This window comes from Terrapene carolina, unplaced genomic scaffold (assembly GCF_002925995.2).
Source record: "Terrapene carolina triunguis isolate 2854851 unplaced genomic scaffold, T_m_triunguis-2.0 Scaffold33911, whole genome shotgun sequence".
NCBI lineage: Eukaryota > Metazoa > Chordata > Testudines > Emydidae > Terrapene > Terrapene triunguis.
Genome location: NW_020698262.1, coordinates 13,799,398 through 13,817,505, shown reverse-complemented (window position 1 = coordinate 13,817,505; position 18,108 = coordinate 13,799,398). Strand labels below are relative to the sequence as shown.

At 41.0% G+C, this 18,108-nt stretch overlaps 1 protein-coding gene across 1 annotated transcript in view; it reads left to right on the top strand.

Annotated features, from left to right (window-relative positions):
* The window catches only part of FANCA (FA complementation group A), a 56,680-nt gene that overhangs the window by 23,149 nt on the left and 15,423 nt on the right, over nucleotides 1-18,108 (top strand). Inside the window, exons 22-28 of the mRNA XM_026663729.1 lie at nucleotides 8,812-8,919; nucleotides 10,314-10,456; nucleotides 12,206-12,276; nucleotides 13,521-13,620; nucleotides 15,053-15,243; nucleotides 16,056-16,152; nucleotides 16,863-17,039. Of these exons, the coding sequence (XP_026519514.1) occupies nucleotides 8,812-8,919; nucleotides 10,314-10,456; nucleotides 12,206-12,276; nucleotides 13,521-13,620; nucleotides 15,053-15,243; nucleotides 16,056-16,152; nucleotides 16,863-17,039 (887 nt within the window). The remainder of the gene's footprint in view (nucleotides 1-8,811; nucleotides 8,920-10,313; nucleotides 10,457-12,205; nucleotides 12,277-13,520; nucleotides 13,621-15,052; nucleotides 15,244-16,055; nucleotides 16,153-16,862; nucleotides 17,040-18,108) is intronic.

Here is an 18,108-nt window from a genome sequence, read left to right as displayed (position 1 = left end):
GTTTTATTAATACATAAAACAAAATATATTGTCGTTTGATTCTGAATTTTATTAGGGTGGTGTTTGTATTAAATATATTTGCTTGGATACCTACCATCCAGGATGATGGGTGCAATAAAAATGTGTAGAAAAATAAGAGTGATCTTTGCTTTTCTTTAAGACTTTGTTGGCCTCTGGATTTCCTCCTCCCCAGCTTCTGTAGTAGTCAGGTGTGTACATATAATTCTGGTGAGAATTTTGCTGGCTATTGACAACAAAGAGATGCCCTGATAGTTGTTGAAGGATTGTCTGTTACCTTTCTGTTTGTACAAGTGGACGATGAATGCAGCCTTATACCCTGGGGTATAGTTCCTTGAGTCCACATTGACTGGAAAAATTCAGTCAGTTTCAGACTGACTGTGCAAGCCTCTGGCTTGATAGACTTCTGGTATAGCATCTGCTCCAGGTGCTTTACCATTTGACAGCAGGTCCATCATTTTTGCAGTTTCAGTGAGTGTTGGGGGATCAGCAAGAGAGATGTTAATATCAATCTGGGGCAGTTGATCAATTGCCTCCTTGCTAATAGATGCTTGATATGTTGTTAAACTGTTCTGCCCACCTTTGCTGTATCTTTTCTTTGTCAATGAGCAGTGTGGTGCCATTGGCACTCGGTATTGGAAATGTTCCTGATGACCATGGCCCATAGATTGTCCCTAGAGCATCATAGAAATTCTTCATACCATTGCTGTCTGCGTAAGATTGACTCTCATCTGCCTGGCTGCTCAGCCATCAGTTTTGCATCTCTCTAAGTTTGCATTGGACAATCCTCTTGATGTTGTTGAAGACTGCCTTCTTAGATGTTGAAGTGCTGTCTCCTAAACAGGCCTCATGGAGCCAATATTTCTCGTTCAATAGTCTCCCTTTGTCGGTATTGTTTTCATCAAACCAATGTTGATGTTTACGTGTGATGGAACTGTGGGTATTTGATGCAGCTGAGTACACAATGCCCAATTTTCCTTGATGATGTTAGTTTGCATCAATTGTTACAAGTTGCACAGTTCTTCAGCAAAAGCCTGTTTTAATTTGGAGACATTAAGCTTTTCGGGTGCTTTTTTTACCTCATGGTCTTCCACTAGGATGTATCTGGATATTCAGCTTGGAGACTATAAGCCTTTGATCAGTCCAGCATTCTGCACTTCTCATGGCCTTTGTCACTCTAACATCCTGTCTGTCTCGTCTCCTGATGATGACATAGAATCATAGAATATTAGAGTTGGAAGAGACCTCAGGAGGTCAGCTAGTCCAATCCTCTGCTCAAAGCAGGACCAATCCCCAACTAAATCATCCCAGCCAGGGCTTTGTCAAGCCGGGCCTTAAAAACCTCTAAGGATGGAGATTCCACCACCTCCCTAGGTAACCCATTACAGTGCTTCACCACCCTCCTAGTGAAATAGTGTTTCCTAATAGCCAACCTAGACCTAGTTAATATGATACTAGTGCTTGAAGTGCAGATGAATCCAAGACATCTTGTCACAGTTTGACAGGTAGAAGACTGTTGGTGATGAAGAAGTCATGTTCAGCACATTTCCTCAGTAAGAGGAGCCCGTTGCTGTTGCATTTCCCAAGGCCATTTTTTCCCCAATGATACCTGGCCATGCCTGATAATCTGCGCCAACTCTAGCACTGAAGTCACCAAGAATGTAGAGCTTGTCTGCCTTTGGCAGTTCTTCAATAAGTGACCCCAGGTCTTCGTAAAATTTATCCTTGATCAAATCTGGGTCGGTCATGGTGGGTGCATAGGCGCTGATGATAGTTGCACATCTTTTCCCAAATAGTGGGAGTCTCATTAGCATGAGTCTAGCATTCACACCCTTTGGGAAATTCGTAAGCTTGTTAACTAAGCTTTCAGCAGGGGGTTGGACTAGATGACGTCCTGAGGTCCCTTCCAACCCTGATATTCTATGAACTAGCTGTATTTTGATGGCAAACCCAACCTCAGCTTCATGTCCATCTTCTTTGCTACAGCCACTCCAGAAGAAGGTATAACTGGCTCCTTTTTCAGTAAGTTGTTCTTTAGCTAGGTGGGTTTCAGTCAGGGATGCTATCTGGATGTTACATCTGGCCAGTTCGCTACCAACTAGAGCTGCTCTCTCTGGTCTGTCTGCTGTTGCGCAGTCCATTAATGTGTTCGCATTCCAAACACTGATGGTGAGTGGTGTCACTTTTGTCCTTCTTTTTTAATTTGTCTTTGTGTGTGATTTTTTCGACCGCTGTAGCAGGATCCCCATAAGCCGCAGTATTCTGACCGGGGTTAAGGTGAAGCAGACAATGTCTAGGGCACCTGCGGAATTGCCTTGTGCAACACATTGGATAAGGACTCCTGCCTGAGAGACCATGTGGCTTCAGGAAAGGATGCAAGATCATAGACATGGTGTTTGCAGCTCGTCAACTTCAGGAGAAATGCCAGGAACAGAACTCCAACCTGTATATGACTTTTTGACCTGAAAAAAGCATTTGCTATAATCAGTTGGGAGGGCCTTTGGAACATCATGGCAAAATTCATTTGCCCAGAGAAATTCATCACAATGGTTTGGCAATTCCATGATGGCATGGTCCCTTGCGTTATGGATGACGATGAGTCATCTGAACCATTCCCAGTCATCAATGGAGTCAAGAAGAGCTGTGTGTTGACCCCAGTCCTCTTCAGTATGAGGTTTTCTGCTATGTTTACAGATGCCTTTTGTGACAGTGACACTGGTATTGGCATCAGATACCGGACTGATGGCAAAATTTAAATCTGAGGAGACTACAGATACAGATAAAGACAAAGGTACAGGAAGTGAATTCGTGATCTTCTGTTTGCTAATGACTGTTCCCTGACTGCCAAATCTGAGTCTGACATGCAGCGGAGTATAAACTGTTTCTCTTCAGCTTGTGATAATTTTGGTCTCTCAATCAATCTCAAGAAAACAGAAATGATGTACCAGCCTGCGCCAGGAAAACCTTACATAGAGCTACTATCACAGTGAATGGCTAAACCCTCCAGGCAGTGGACGAGTTCACCTATCTCAGCAGTACACTGTCATGTGCAATTCATATCGATGATGAAACCAATGCCAGAAGTGCTAAAGCAAGTGTTGGCCTTTGGCAGACTACATGAAAATGTGTGGGAGTGCAGAGGCATTAGTCAACAAACAAAACTGAAGTCTACAAAGCTATCATGTTGCCAACTATGATGTATGCATGCAAAATGTGGACACTGTACAAACGCCATGTTATGAAACTGACTCACTTTCACATGGGCTTTCTGAGGAAACTGATGAGGATAAGATGCAAGACAAGGTTCCAGATACTGAGGTTCTCATATGGGCAGGTATTCCAAGCATCCATTCTCTTGATGAAATCACAGATGAGATGGGCAAGCCATGTCACCAGAATGTCAGATGAACAACTGCCAAAGAAGATCTTTTAGGGTGAGTTAAAGGAGGGAAAGCATGCTCAGGGAGACCAACAGAAATGTTTCAAAGACTAGACATTGACCCAGATATTTGAGAAGATCTCGCTCATAATCATTCTACCTGGTAAAGTCTCATCCATACTGGAGCTACAGTCTGTGAGCAGAAGAGAACCACAGAGGCAGAGCAGACGTGCCGGCAGGGTAAATCTCTCAACAGCAGCATGTCCGCTGTTACCAAGTAACCCATCATGGTATCTCTTGCTCAGTGTGCCACAGACAGTTCAAAGCTCAAATTGGCCTGATCAGCCACTCACATGTTCACAGAAACCAAACCAATCAGTGATGTCTTGGTCTTCTTCAAACTCGAAGGACGAACAACAAGAACACAATGGCACATATTACTCTTTAGTGGTCATTTAGATATCACGTTTAAAAATCTGGTGGCTGTCACTTTACAAATGGAAGAGTCTGCAGAGAGGTATATCTATTGTTACAGTTTCTACTGCAAATCATTTTCTGTCATCCAAGAGATTTTCCCCCCATCTAAATTAAACTTTATCAGCTGTCTTTGTGGTGATAGACTGCAGTTGTGGAGCCTCAAGAAAGCAACTATATTAAGTGCCTTTTTGGCTGAGCTTGGTAATTTTATTGCTATAGGATTGATCCAAACTCAGTCAGGTATTGGCTCTTGGAATGTGAGAGCATAGGACCGTCTACAATGAATGCAGCACACTTGTGGCAGACAAGGAGTCAGTTGCTACAATGGCAATTCCAAAACTACATCTAATTGCTAGGTCATATTTAGCAAGCAGGCAGTTGGATTTCTGCTACCCTTTGGGGGCTGGGGGGGAGGCAAGACCCATGTTCTGTACAGGAGCAGGAATTAAGGTTAAGGAGCTGAGGTAGAGATACTTTATTGGATTTCTTTACCTCCTTACTCTTGCCACCATTTTAAATTCCTTGCCAACTCTATATATGAGCACTTGCTGTGATTGAGAACGTGACTTCTACAAAGCCATGTATGTGCTTCTGTAAACCGTCATTACCCTAGTGTCTTCATCTCTTCTTCTTCAGAAACTAAGTGCTCTCAGCCCTGAGTAAGATAGTCCCCACTAGACTGAAGAGTGAGAACCTAAGCCCTGGTCTTCTGCATCCAGGCTTTGTTGTGGTCCTGCCTTTCAAAGGACAGGATAAAGTGCATGCTCAAGGAGAGGGGATGTGGGAGGGAGGGAGAAATAGATCTGAAAATGTAACAATTGCAGTTGCCAATCCACACCTGTTTGAGGTGAATTTAATTTAAGATCCCACCACAGCCATCATGTTGGTGCTATTGTAGATTTTTGAATGGGCTCTTTTATGTATTCTCTGTTAGCAAATAGATTTTCAAAACACTAACATTTTCAAATTGGCAATATCTTCAAATGCAAGAAAGTTTACTTCATGATTTTGAAGTAATGCGGGTCAGACTAGCTAATGTAAAATATTCCTGTTTAACAAGTGTGCTCAAAAGTTTGTACACAGAAAATGACTCCTGCTAAAGCCACTTCAAACATGAAAAAAGTCTCACAAAGAAGCAGCAGGTATATAGGGATGTTTCAACCCCTTTTGCTTAACATGAAGACACAGATGCTGTTAAGTATCTGATATTCAGCGGAGTCTGGCTGCTCAGTGTCCTCCTGGTTTCCAGGAGATGCAGAAGTACTAAGTGGTGACAGCTGTGCAGGTCTCTGTGATGAAAATAAAAAGCTTGTAAAGAATCATTTGAGTTGATAATGACTTCTAGTGGCTCAGCCTAGTCAATATTTTCTACAGCCTAGTAGAGCTGATTCAATAGGGCCTAACTCCTCCTTGGTGCATGTAACATTATCCAGGGTTCAATCTGGACTGTTGAACAGCTGTCCCTTAACTTTCTAGCCTGGGGTGCCTCTTACGCTGCTTTGCTGTCAGAACATCCACTCCTGGCCTGTTTACATAGCCTTCAGATGCAAATTTACTCCCAGCTAAATACATGAGAACTCTGAGCAGTCACTCATGAATTACATACAGGGTGACACCCTCAAATTCCCAGTCCCAGCCTTGTCCCCCAGAAATGTGTCTTGTACTGCTCAGTACCCTTCTGAACAGTACAAACTCATAGACTGTCATTTCCTCAAAGGAAAATGATCATGCACCAGCCTTGTTATCCCTAATACACCTCTACCCCGATATAACGCGAATTCTGATATAACGTGGTAAAGCAGCGCTCCGGGGCGGGGCTGGAATGTTGCTGGTGGCAGCGTCTCTGTGGTGACAAGTGGGAACTTACCTTCTTTTGCGATTCAAACAAAATAAACCCAATGTACCCATCTGGAGATTTCTGTAGAGTTCTTGCTTTCTTGTTTGAGGAGAATCTGATTACTTAGTACTTAAAACTTTAGCATTTAACTTTGTATTTCTGGAATGTTTTCCCAGCCTTGCTGGGAGAACAGACACTTCATAGAATCACAGAAATGAAGGGCTGGAAGGGACCTTGAGAAGTCATCAAGTCCAGCTCCCTGCACTGATTAGGAATAAGTAAACCTAGAGCATCCCTGACAGGTGTTTGTCCAACCAGTTCTTAAAAAGCTTCAATGATGGGGATACCACACCCTTCCTTAGAAGCTTATTCCAGAATTTAACAATCCTTATAGTTAGAAATTTGTTTCCTAATAGCTAACCTAAATCTCCCTTGCTGCCAATTCAAACCATTACTTCTTGTTCTACCTTCAGTGGACATGGAGAACAATCCTTCACTGTTCTTTATAAAAGCCCTTAACATAATTGAAGACTGGTCTCAGGTCCCCCCCCTCCTCCTCAGTTGTCTTTTCTTAAGACTAAACTTGTCAGGTTTTTTTAATCTTTCCTCATCCATCAAGTTATCTAAAACTTTTACCAATTTGTGCACATCTTTCCTAAAGTGCAGTGCCCAGAATTGGACACACTACTCCAGCTGAGGTCTCACCAATGCTGAGTAGAGCAGGACCATTACCTCCTGTGTCTTACATATGACACTCTGTTAATATAGCCCAGGATGAAGTTAGCCTCCAGATCCTCTTCAACAGTAGGAACTACCTAGTCAGTTATTCCCCATTTTGTAGTAGTGCATTTGATTTTTTTTTCCTTCCTAGTTGTAGTGTAGTGTTGTACTTTGCACTTGTCTTTATTGAATTTCATCTTGTTGATTTCAGATCAATTCGCCAATTCTTTTGAATTCTAAACCTGTCCTCGAAAGTGCTTGCAACCCCTCTGCATCTTGGTGTAATCAGCAACTTTTATAATCTTATTCTCCACTCCACTATCCAAGTTATTAATGAACATATGAATAGTACTGGACCCAGGATTGACTCCTGTGGGACCACATTGGCTATATCCTCCCTGTCTGAGAGAGAGCCATTGTAACTGCTCTTTGAGTACAGTCTTTCAACCAGTTGTGCACCTCTCTTATAGTAACTTCACCTAGACCATATTTCCCTAGTTTGCTTATGAGAATTTCTGGAGGCTGGAAGCAAAGGAGAATAGTAAGGAAAATATGAAGTAAGATTTCTTCATTTCTTGGTTCTGAAAGTTAAATTCCTTCCTGAACTAGACATAAATTCATAACTGACTAGTCAAAAGGTACAATGATTTACTCCTGAGGGAATTCTGTGCCAAAACATTAAAAATTCTGCAACAAAAAATTAAAAATTCTGGAAAACTGTGTATTTTATTTGTCAAAATAAGACAATATAATCACACCAGTTTCAATTATTTTTGGTCATTTATTTCAAAATACCTGTCAGGAAGTATGTCTGTAACAATACAGATGACACAAAAGATTCAGAAAATGTTTTTTGACAAATAGATTCCTTACTAGGCATATTAATACAGAACTCTGAGTAATAATTCATTTAAACTACAATATGGAACCATATTTCTCATACCCCACAGAAGCAGTGCAAGGCTGGGGGGAGTCAGTGGTAATGGAGGAGCTGAGGGGGAGGGAAATAATTGCTGGGAAGAAGCCTGGGTGTGAACTTGGAAAGTTGTTGGGTATGGGTGGGAAAAGTATGGAAAGGGGGTTTTTTTGGAGTGGAGGGGGGGGACTGGAAGGACTGTTAAGGAGCTTCCCCCATGCAGACCCTAGATAACCCCTAACCTTTCCCATTCAGTCAGGCACATGTCCCTCCACCCCCACTCAGACACCCACTCCTCCAATCCCAAGTGGCCCTGCACCCCCTCTCCCTGTCCCTAGGTGTGTCTGTGCCCCCACTCAGCCACCTCCTTCCCCCGATAGCTCTGCACCCCCTCCCCATCACCATATGGCCCTGCCCCTCCAATCCCATTCAGCCCCTGCCCTAGTCTGTCCTCCCCCACTAGCCCTTATGAGCCCCTGTCTGACACCCACCCCCCCAGCAACCCCATGTTGTCTGTCTCCTGACCTGACCCAGCTGGCGTTGTGAAGAAGGCAGGCTCTTTCTCTTCCCTAGCTCACTGGGAGTGGCTGCTGTGCTCTAGTGCCACAGCGCCCTCTGTTGGGTAAAAGGCGGAACTGCAGCAACTTTTCAGCAGAAGCTTTTTTTCTGCACAAAAAAATTAAAAATATGTGCGGCTGATTGCACTACTGCGCGCACATAATCAGAATTCCCCCAGGAGTAAATGATTTTGAGGATAAAAATGATTCTGTGCATTGTGGCAGATCCATGTTCTTTGTATACTATTTTATATCCCAAAGTGAATTCTGCTTTCACGTTAACCCTAAGTAGAGATGAGTGAATCATTGCTTTAGGTTTTGTGTATTTAAAGTGGTTGTTCCTCTCTCTCGACTCCGGTGAGGCCTCAGCGGGAGTACTGTGTCCAGTTTTGGATGCCACGCTTTCAGAGATGTGGACAAATTGGAGAGTGTGCGGAGGAGAGCAACACAAATGATAAAAGGTTTAGAAAACCTGACCTATGAGGAAAGGTTAAAAAACCTGGGTATGTTTGTTTAGTTTCAAGAAAAGAAGATTGAAAGGACCTGATGAGGCTTCAGATATGTTAAAGACTGTTATAAAGAGGACTGCGATCAACTGTTCTTCATGCCCACTAAAAGTAGGACAAGAAGTAATGGGCTTAATCTGCAGCAAGGGAAATTTTGGTTAGATTTAGGAAAAACTAAGTACTAGACTATAGGTTACTGAGTGAGGTTGGGGATTCCCTGTCATTGGAGGTTTTTAAGAACAGATTGAACAAACATCTATCAGGGATGGTCTAGGTATACTTGACTCTGCCTCAGTGTTGAGGGATGGATTAGATAACCTCTTGAGGTCCCTTTCAGCCCTATATTTCTAGTATTCTAATACAGACAGAAATAATATAGAGCCTCTCTTTTATTTATATAGATGGATCAATAGAATTAAAGACTGACCATCTCAAAGAGCCTATTGAACAGCTGAAGGCTGAACTGGATGAACTGATAATGCTGATCACAGACCAAAGCAAACATGATGGTATGTAGGGAGGCATGTAGCAAATACTTTAAAATGAAGTTCATACAAGGCCACTACAAGAAAGTGGCTAATGCTGGCAGAAACAGCAGTGTTATGCTTCATGCCAAAGGTGGTTGAGGACTGTAACCTCTGATTCATATAATTTCTTCAGGTCTGATTTTTTTTTGTTTTGTTTTTTGAGTACCTAATTAGTTTGACAGTTAAGCTTTTAACTTAAAAGAATAAGTCAGTAAAGATCCCTAGACAACTCACTCATCTCTGTCAAAAGGTTGGGGGGCCACCCCCACTCCTGCACTTGTGCTCATAAAAGCTGTTAGTGCAGTATTGGGGACAAGGGAGCTGCCATTGGGATACACTTCCTCTCATGGAAGATGAAATATGGTTCTTGTCATAAGTCTCTGATGGGAGTTAAAGATCCCATTAATTTTTTTCAAGAAAATAACAATTATTATCGTGTCCTGACTAACGTTCTTCTGATCCATAAAGTAAGTTATAATGTACTTAGCACTGTGTGAACTATCATAGAATGCCTAGTGGATGCTCCATTGCCTGCACAGTTACTACCCTTGTGCTACTATCTAAAGTGCTTTGAGATACCTTAAACTATGAAATACATTTTATGAAAACAATTCTAAATGGCAGGCAGGATGGATGCATTGGTCAAGTTTTTATGTATGGGGAAATCCATCATCCTAGCAAATGAAAGAAGATGCACTTGCTGAAACATAATAAATAAAATAAAACGTAGTGATTTGGAGAACAGTACATAAGTTTTCTGGTTGTTTAAAAATTTAGGGTGGGAAATACTGAATCCCAAACATCATAGTAATTTATTCCTAAAGATGTAAATATGCCCAGCACTCTACAAGCAGGTTGGCAGGAACATCTGAGTTTGTTTTCAAGAGGATGGGAAGATCTCTACTTTTGTGACAGAGGCCTTTAGATAAGTGACGTATCTTTCCCTGTCCCTCAGCAGGGAATATTCTGGGGCTTAATCATTTCCATATACTTGAGGTTTGAAACTCCTGGAGTGATACCAAGGAGATGCCCTGCAAGGCAGTAACCTGTAACATATTGGTCTGAGCTGGAGTTTCATCCACTCCTTCATTCTAGCCAGCCATTTTGGGTGTTTCCAAGCCAAAAGATGTAATTTATTCTGCATTTTGAGCACATCAGGAGGGCAAATCTCTTTTGCTGCTTTTCAGGATTTTAGAGTCTCTGGTGTGAATTTTAAAGGCAGTGAATGGGGCATACACTCTTTCCTCTCCCCCTTACATTGAAAATGGACATCCATCAGCCTTGGAAGTGGTTGTGTTCTCTTAATTCCAGCTCCTTTCCCACCTTCACACTTGCCCACTCTTGTTTTCTTCTTCTCACGCTGCTCTTTCCCGCAGCTGCGCCAGCCCAGATTGCACTGATCTCTGAGAGACTGACAACTGTCCTGGGACACAGCAATAATGAAAATGAAGCTGCACCCTTCAGTTCTCAGATCCAACTTAACATTGGTGCCCCAAGACGTGAACAGCAGGATCAGCGTGTGAGTATTGTAGAGCCTGGAACAATAAGCAAATGGAGTTGATTGAATAAATGTAAATACATGTACAGTGCTTGTCAAAAGCTTTCTTGTCTGTGAAGAGCAGTCAATTTATTTCCAATCTGTGCTTCTTGCATTGCTCTACAGAGAATATAAACTTGTATTTAGTCTTTCAGAAATCTTTGGATGTCTGGTGAAGAGACCTAGGGGTGTACTGTATGCTATGTAAATCTTTCAGATGGGATAGGCTTTCTTTACAAGACAGATATGTAACAAAGCGGCCTTTGGCGGAACACTAATGAGAATATCAATTCAGGATAAATTACTTAGAGCAGGGCAGTCACAGCCCAAGGCTGGGGGTCTTTCACTACTAAGGCACAGCCAGCCAGCCAAAAGAGAGGACTTCGGTTTTACCCCACTGGCTAACCAGAAGTCATACAAGCAATTTCCTCAGACACTCCAGTTTCCCTGTACGTATCACCACCAGCGTACCCCTTTTGGGGATGAATGATTATGAAGACCAATACCCCAGTAAAAGAAAAAAGGTTCTCCCGATCCCAAGGGACCAACCCCCAGACCCAGGTCAATATACCAGTTAGCTCTTACCCACAAATTATGCTGTTGCCAATTCTTTAGAATCTAAAGGTTTATTCATAGAAAGAAAGAAATATAGATGAGTTAAAATGGAATCAAATACATACGACAATTGCAAAATTCTTAGTTCAGGCTTGATGGGATTCCTGCTGATTTAAACCAATCAAGTCTCTGGAGTACAAACATGACAGCTTGGATGGGTCACTCAGTCCTTTGTTCAGAGCTTCAGTTTCAAGCACAGTTCCTCCAGAGGTCAGAAGCAGGATTGAAGACAAAATGGAGGGGTTTCCAGGGCCTTTTATATCCTCTGCCATGTGGAAGGATCCCTTTTGTTCTTACTGTGGAAAAATCACAGCAGCAAGATGGAGTTTGGAGTCTCATGGGCAAGTCACATGTCCATGCATGACTCAGTTTGCAGGCGTCAGCCATTGCTCACATGCTACCTTGAACATTCCCAGGAAGGCTCCTCAGATGTGGATTGGAGTCTCCCAAGGTCCATTGTCAGTTGAGTGTTTGTTTCTTAATAGGACTATTTTGAGTAAGTGCCCATTCTCAAGAAAAAAGCAACAGAGGGTCCTGTGGCACCTTTAAGACTAACAGAAGTATTGGGAACATAAGCTTTCGTGGGTAAGAACCTCACTTCTTCAGATGCAAGACTGTTGCTTTTTACAGATTCAGACTAACACCTCTGATACTATTCTCAAGAAGTTCACCAAATGCTTCACTGATGCTACTTAGAATCAAAAACATTGAGATACAAGTACATAGCCAATATTCATAACTTCAAATACAAAAATGATACACACATACAGACAGCATAATTATAACCTTTTCATAAACACCTCACTTGACCCCCTTTGTACAAGATTTGGCGCAACTATAGGACCTTGGTTGCAACAATGATCTATACAATCACAGTTCATGTTAATAACATCACAATATGTCTGGATGTTAATTGGGGGATATAAAACACTCCTGGGTTTATAACACAGGACTTTAATTTCAGTTTTTTGGCACCAGTGATCTGGTGTACCCATTATAAACATTAACGTATTTTCTTTAAGATTGTTGTGGGTAATTGTATGTATATACATATCCTAAAACTAAATCTAGACACAAACTCCACAAAGTAGAAATGAATTATGTCTTTTCTTCCAGGTCATTGATCTTTTACTGACATCCTTTTGCCAGAATCTAATAGCTGCTTCCTATTTTAACCCTCCTGACAGGTAAGATGCATACTACACATGCAGGCAGATCAAAACTGCGTAGTGCCCCATAATACCTGCACAGTGCAAGGGTCTGTGAAGACCCCCTTATTGATAATGCGGGATATATCATATTGGCGTTTTCAGGCACTTTTATCCTGAGCCGCTGTGATGCAAAAACTAATAGATGAAAGTAGAAATACCATGTGCTCTCCCACTATCATTGAGTCTCCTTGAAATAAGCTGCCCACTATGTGACAGCCATTTTAAAATATCCCTCTGTCTAATGCTGCCTTTTTGTAATACTAACACCACGTTGTTTCTAAGGATGGGATTATTAAGATGGGACACTGGAGCAAAGTTTCTGATTATTTTTAGCACTTTTTTTGTTGAAACAAATCAGACCACAAGAAGAATATTTTTCTTTAATGTTTTATGTACAAAGGCAAAGTGTCTTCTGGGTTATTTTTGGTACATCCAGTGCTGTTCTGGGTCTAGGCGCCCCTGCCATTAGCCTTAGGGCCATCTCCAACATTAAATGGATGGAGCACAAAACTTACTGCTGAAGACACGAGATTAAGAGAAGAATAAAGCATTTTATTTTTTCACTTTGATCTTAAACTTGTGCATGCCTCACTTTTTATTTCAGAAATTAAATATATCTTTGTACTGACAAATGGAAACGATGCGAGTATGACTAGACTTTCACTGGGCTTTACCGGAAGTTCCTCTTTGGAAGAAGAATGTGATGTGTGTGTGTGCGCGTGCGCGCGCAAATATTTTGTAAATGTTATGGTCAAAATGGTTCCTTAAAAATTAACTTCACTGGCAACTTCCAAGCTGTCTACAATCCTGTAACCTAAATGGGATGTGCTTTTGGCAGCATGGCAGTACTGAACAGTTTTCTCACCACAGTTTAAATAATTATCCAGAAAGAAGACTCCTGTGCCTGCAACAGTCTCCTTTCTGTGCCCCTCAGCAACCTTCCTCTTCTCCAGAACTCTCTCTCAAACTCTTCTTTGACTAGATTATAAGCTACTTGAGGCTGGGATGTTCTGATTTTACGTCATATAGTGCCATGCACATATGGTGATATATAAATAGCAATTATTGATTATATTGATGGAGTGATAGTTGTGTGATGCATTTACACACAAAGGTGCTTCAGATGCATTCTGTTTAACCATTTCTAAAACCCTCTTCTATATTAAGGATAACCGTGATCTTTGGCAGTAACTTGATCACATGGCTTATGTCTTCTGTAGGCAGGGGCTCTGTTTGTCTCTGTTTGTGAAGATGATTTGTGGACACAGGCATCTCTTACCTGCCCTGTTGACTAGGCTCTGTCAGCTTATTTATCATCAGGTTAGTTTCCCAACATAAAGAAATTGATGGTAACCATGTGATAAGGGCTACTTTGGCCTCATCTCTCCCCATGTACACGGAGTACCTGTCTGTACTGTACTATACGATGGAGGGATTTCACTAGCTTGTAATTTTCCAAAAGAGTTCTCATTTTTAACAAACTTCAAACCTGGTCTCAGAAAATGCAAACAATAGTGATCCTGCAGCAATGTTAACTTGGCTATGTTGCTCATTTATGATGCACATTTAACAACATGAACTGAAATATATGAACTTTATGTACATAAGCAGAAAAGGTGTAATATGGTCAGATTAACTCTTGTATTTTCAGACTTCTTAATTTTTAACTTTACAGCCTTATTAACAACAGAGACGTATGCATTTAATGTATAAGGGGGAAGCACTGACGTTGAATTAAAAAGAGCTCTTGTGCATTAGATATACTGAGTAAATGCTGTATCCGCCTCAAGACCATTTTTGCCCCCTCTAATTTTCATTCTGAACTGGTGCAGGCAGTATCACATGCCTAGTAATTTTTCAGACCACAGCTCTAAATTCTGCAGCTAGATTCTGTGTCGCATATCTGAGGAGGCACAGCACAGAAGGTCCGTTCCAGGAAGAGGATTGTGTGTGGGGGGGGGAAAAGATGGCTTTATATTATATTTGTGTGTCCTGGATTCTGGATCAGTGCAGGCCATTTTGTATGTTAAAGCATTCCTGCCTGTCCTGGCAATCCCCTATGCTACAAGCTGCATGGGGGAGGCAGCACAGAACTCTGTATAGATGCTTTTATGCTTCCATAGTTCTATGCTTTAGAATCGATTTATTTCCCCAGGAGCTGTTAAAGCCCCTTGGCTGGAGTGATGTAAAGGGGTTGTGATGTAGCACCTGGTGCGGAACTGCACATCCACCACTGTTACCAGCCTTAGTCAGCTTTTAAGAGACAGTTGAGACCCTGAGTCGTTCTAAATACCTAGGTGCAAGATCCAGAGCTATGCCTTGTGTTCATTGTTTTTATTTATTTATTTATTTTAGTGTTTTCTTGGTTTTGTGCTCTTCACCCTGTTGTACTGAAAGGATTAAGTTATGAGGCTGATAAATGAATCTAAATGCCATGGATCTGAAAAGCCATTGGCCTTTAAAATTCTGCAAGGGTATAATTAAAGTTAGTTATGCCAAGTTACTGTTGTAGAATTATCTTTATTTCTGCTGTAGAAGCTAACCAGAAACAACTTCAGAATTCCAGACAAGGAGGAAGTTGTCTAATTTAATTGGTGCCTTCTATCTGCTAAACTGCTCTTTTACACTGGATCAGTCACTGGATAGTTGCAGTATTCTGCCTCTTGATTAGTTTGAGGTTTAGTTGAGACTTGCTGCTCTGTTACAAATGCTATGCCTCTTTTCATTGGGCTATTTATTTGTTTGGCTGCAGGGTCCTTCCCTAAATGATGCTCATGTTTTAGGACTAGCTGCCTTTATGATTCATTTAAATGAATCCAAATCTTTGATTCCTGAAGTGAACATTGGATCCAAGGTTGCCGCTGCAAAGGGCCTTTCTGTTGCTGAGTACTGGAACCATTTACTAGTGTGCAGGACAGGGGAGTCCTTGGCCTTCTGTATGAGGTGAGTTTCTTCCTTCACCATATACTAGGTTTCCCTGTTTCTAGGGATGACTTGCATTTGGCACAGGCAGGGATATGGAACAGGACATCCTATCATGCAGTCGGTTCCCCTCTTATGAATGTGTGGCACTCTCACTATTGGACATGTTAGTGTTTAGGTTTAGAATGTTTTTATTTGAAAATAAAACTTAAAAGTAGAAACTTTAGACCAGATGTGCCCCAACTTTGCCCACAAGTGGGCTGCATAAGAAATTTGGGAGGAGCCCAGAGATTGCATCTAAGTGGCATGATGTAGAACAGATTGAAGCCACCCTCATCTTTCAGTATGGAGGTGTGATCCATGGACATTCCAAATCCTACCTAGCCTCAAATCAAGATGAAGCTTCTTTTTGTTGTTGTTGTTGGCACTTGTGGTCTTTGCAGGCTACACCCCCGTATTAAAAATTAGGGTGGCTCTGGGTCAGCCCTGAATTACACAAAATAGGACTGCAGTCTCTCTCCCAGGTATGTGATGATTTTATTCCCATCTTTTTCTAGACTTCCTGTGCCAGCTTTTGAAATGATTTAGTAGTTACTTTTATCGCCTTGTTCTTTAAAATCCATTGTCAAAGCTCGCACAATGTTCCAATATGATTACACTTTTGGACTGGATATCATTGCAGTTTGTATTTAGACCATTTCGAAGCATGATATTCATGATTTTTTACTTGGCCCTGGACTCTTCTGGATGGAAAGCAACAGCAGTTGAAGATGGGGCAGATATGATAGATGAACCAAACCAAATAACTGCTCTCTCTTTCTCTCTTCTCTCAGGTTTTGTACTGCAGCTGTTGCTTATTTTTTGTGCAAGTTTCCTTCCCTCTCTCATGATGATTTATGCAACTTGCTTCCCTCTGGCCTTATAAAAAAGGTAACCATTTTAATAAAGAAAAAATCCATTGCCATCACTTATTAAAAAGGCAGTGCCACTGGAACTTTCTGTTGCAGGTATCCGTACTGTAATATATTAGTACTAATTACAGTATTTATCCTGAATCCTTTATGGGAGCTTCCTTAGCTCTCTGCTTATTCATTTCATAAGGTGTACAATATTAAGTAGCCAACTCTGTTTGCTTTCTTGTTTCCTAACAGAACATTGGAAGGTTTAAAAGTCTAATATTACATCCTATCATTTTTGTCCCGGATTCCATGATTTTTCTTGATCTAATCCCCCCTCCTCCTCCACACACACAACCTAGATTTTTTTACAGTTTGGGATTTTTGTGTCAAGTAGCTGGGTAGCATGAGGAACAGCTAAACCGATGTAACTGAGACATTTTACTTCTACCAAGTTAAATCCTGGTCTGTTTTGGAGGTTATTAGAGAGAAGAGTAACAATCATACTGCTCCAATTCTAAGGACTGGACTCATGAACTCTGTGTTTTAGGGCCTGATTTTTAGTGACACCTCAATTTTGTTTCCATTTTCGCAAACACATTTTTGCCAAATAATTGAATAAAATACATTTTTGATAGAGTATCCTTGTTTCTTTCCACACTCATGACTTCACGTAATTGGTACTGCACAGGGGCTTTTTTTTTAATTGATGGCAATATGTAAGTTTCTGCGTCTTTATTTTAGTTACAGTATGTTGTGCCACGGCTGAGCTTAGAGGCTCGAGGAATTGGCTGTGAGGAGGAAGCGCCTGAATTGTCCTGGAGGTCCCTCTCCTGTCCCTCTGTAAACTACACGAAAACCAGCCTCTGTTTATGGAAGCAAACACGCTTTCAAGAACTCTTGAAGGAGAAACCATTCCAGGTAATGGTCCTACCATCATACCATAATGCTAACTCTTCAGATCTGCGTTTTGGGATTTCCCAGCATAGATGCAATATTACTACTCGTTAGCAGCAATAGCTGCTCCCTGTAAAAGTTTATTATTTAGTCAGTGCTTGTACAACACTTTGAAGATGTGTACAACCAGATCTAAGCATTAAAAATTATCATTATCATCATCATCCCTGTAATCTACAGATAAGGTGCAGATAGGAGAAAAGACATGAGGCATTTTGGCTTTATAGAGAAATTGACAACAAAAAGTAGAGTAGGATATAAAGTGATAATGCAGAAATAGTACGGTGGAGGCTTTTTAATTTTAACTGTACAATAAATATATTTGTATCTCAGATGTATGCCTAACAGTTTAATCTTTTATAGAAACAGATCTATGAGAGGGCCAAATTTTTAAAAATGCTCATGAACTTTTCCTGGCACCCAATTTAAATCATGCAATCCCTTGAAGTGCACATGAACATTGGATTATTTGTGCACACCAGCACATCTGTGTCCCTGTATCAAGAAAAAACAGGGTAACACATTTCATAGATTTATTCCCTTTACCTCCGCTTGGGACAGTATCTGATGTGACAGTTATTCTTTTATCTGATTTTTCATTAAAAAGATTTGTCTTTATGTAGAGAAGTCATGGGAGACCATGAATGGAGTATTATGTTTATTTCACATATTTTATTAGTTTAAAATGGTCAATACAGTAAAGTACATTTCCAGGTATAATATTTTGACTTTTACTTTGAACGGAATGTGTTTGATTAGGCTGCCTTACTTACAGGGTGTTTTTTTTTTTTTTTAAATTATTGTTGTTGTTTTCTCCTTTGATTTATATTGCCATATGTTCCATGCTGGTGTCCAGATATTGAGAACATGGGCACATTAGCAGTGTTAAAGATATGTGTGCTTTTAGTAGTCTTTGAAAACTAGTGGTCGCTTGGTTTAGATTTGCTAGGAGAATGCTCCAGGAACAGAAATGTTCTTGAGACTAAATGGGAACTGTTAATTTCCTATGCTGTTGCCATGTGAGAGAGAGAGA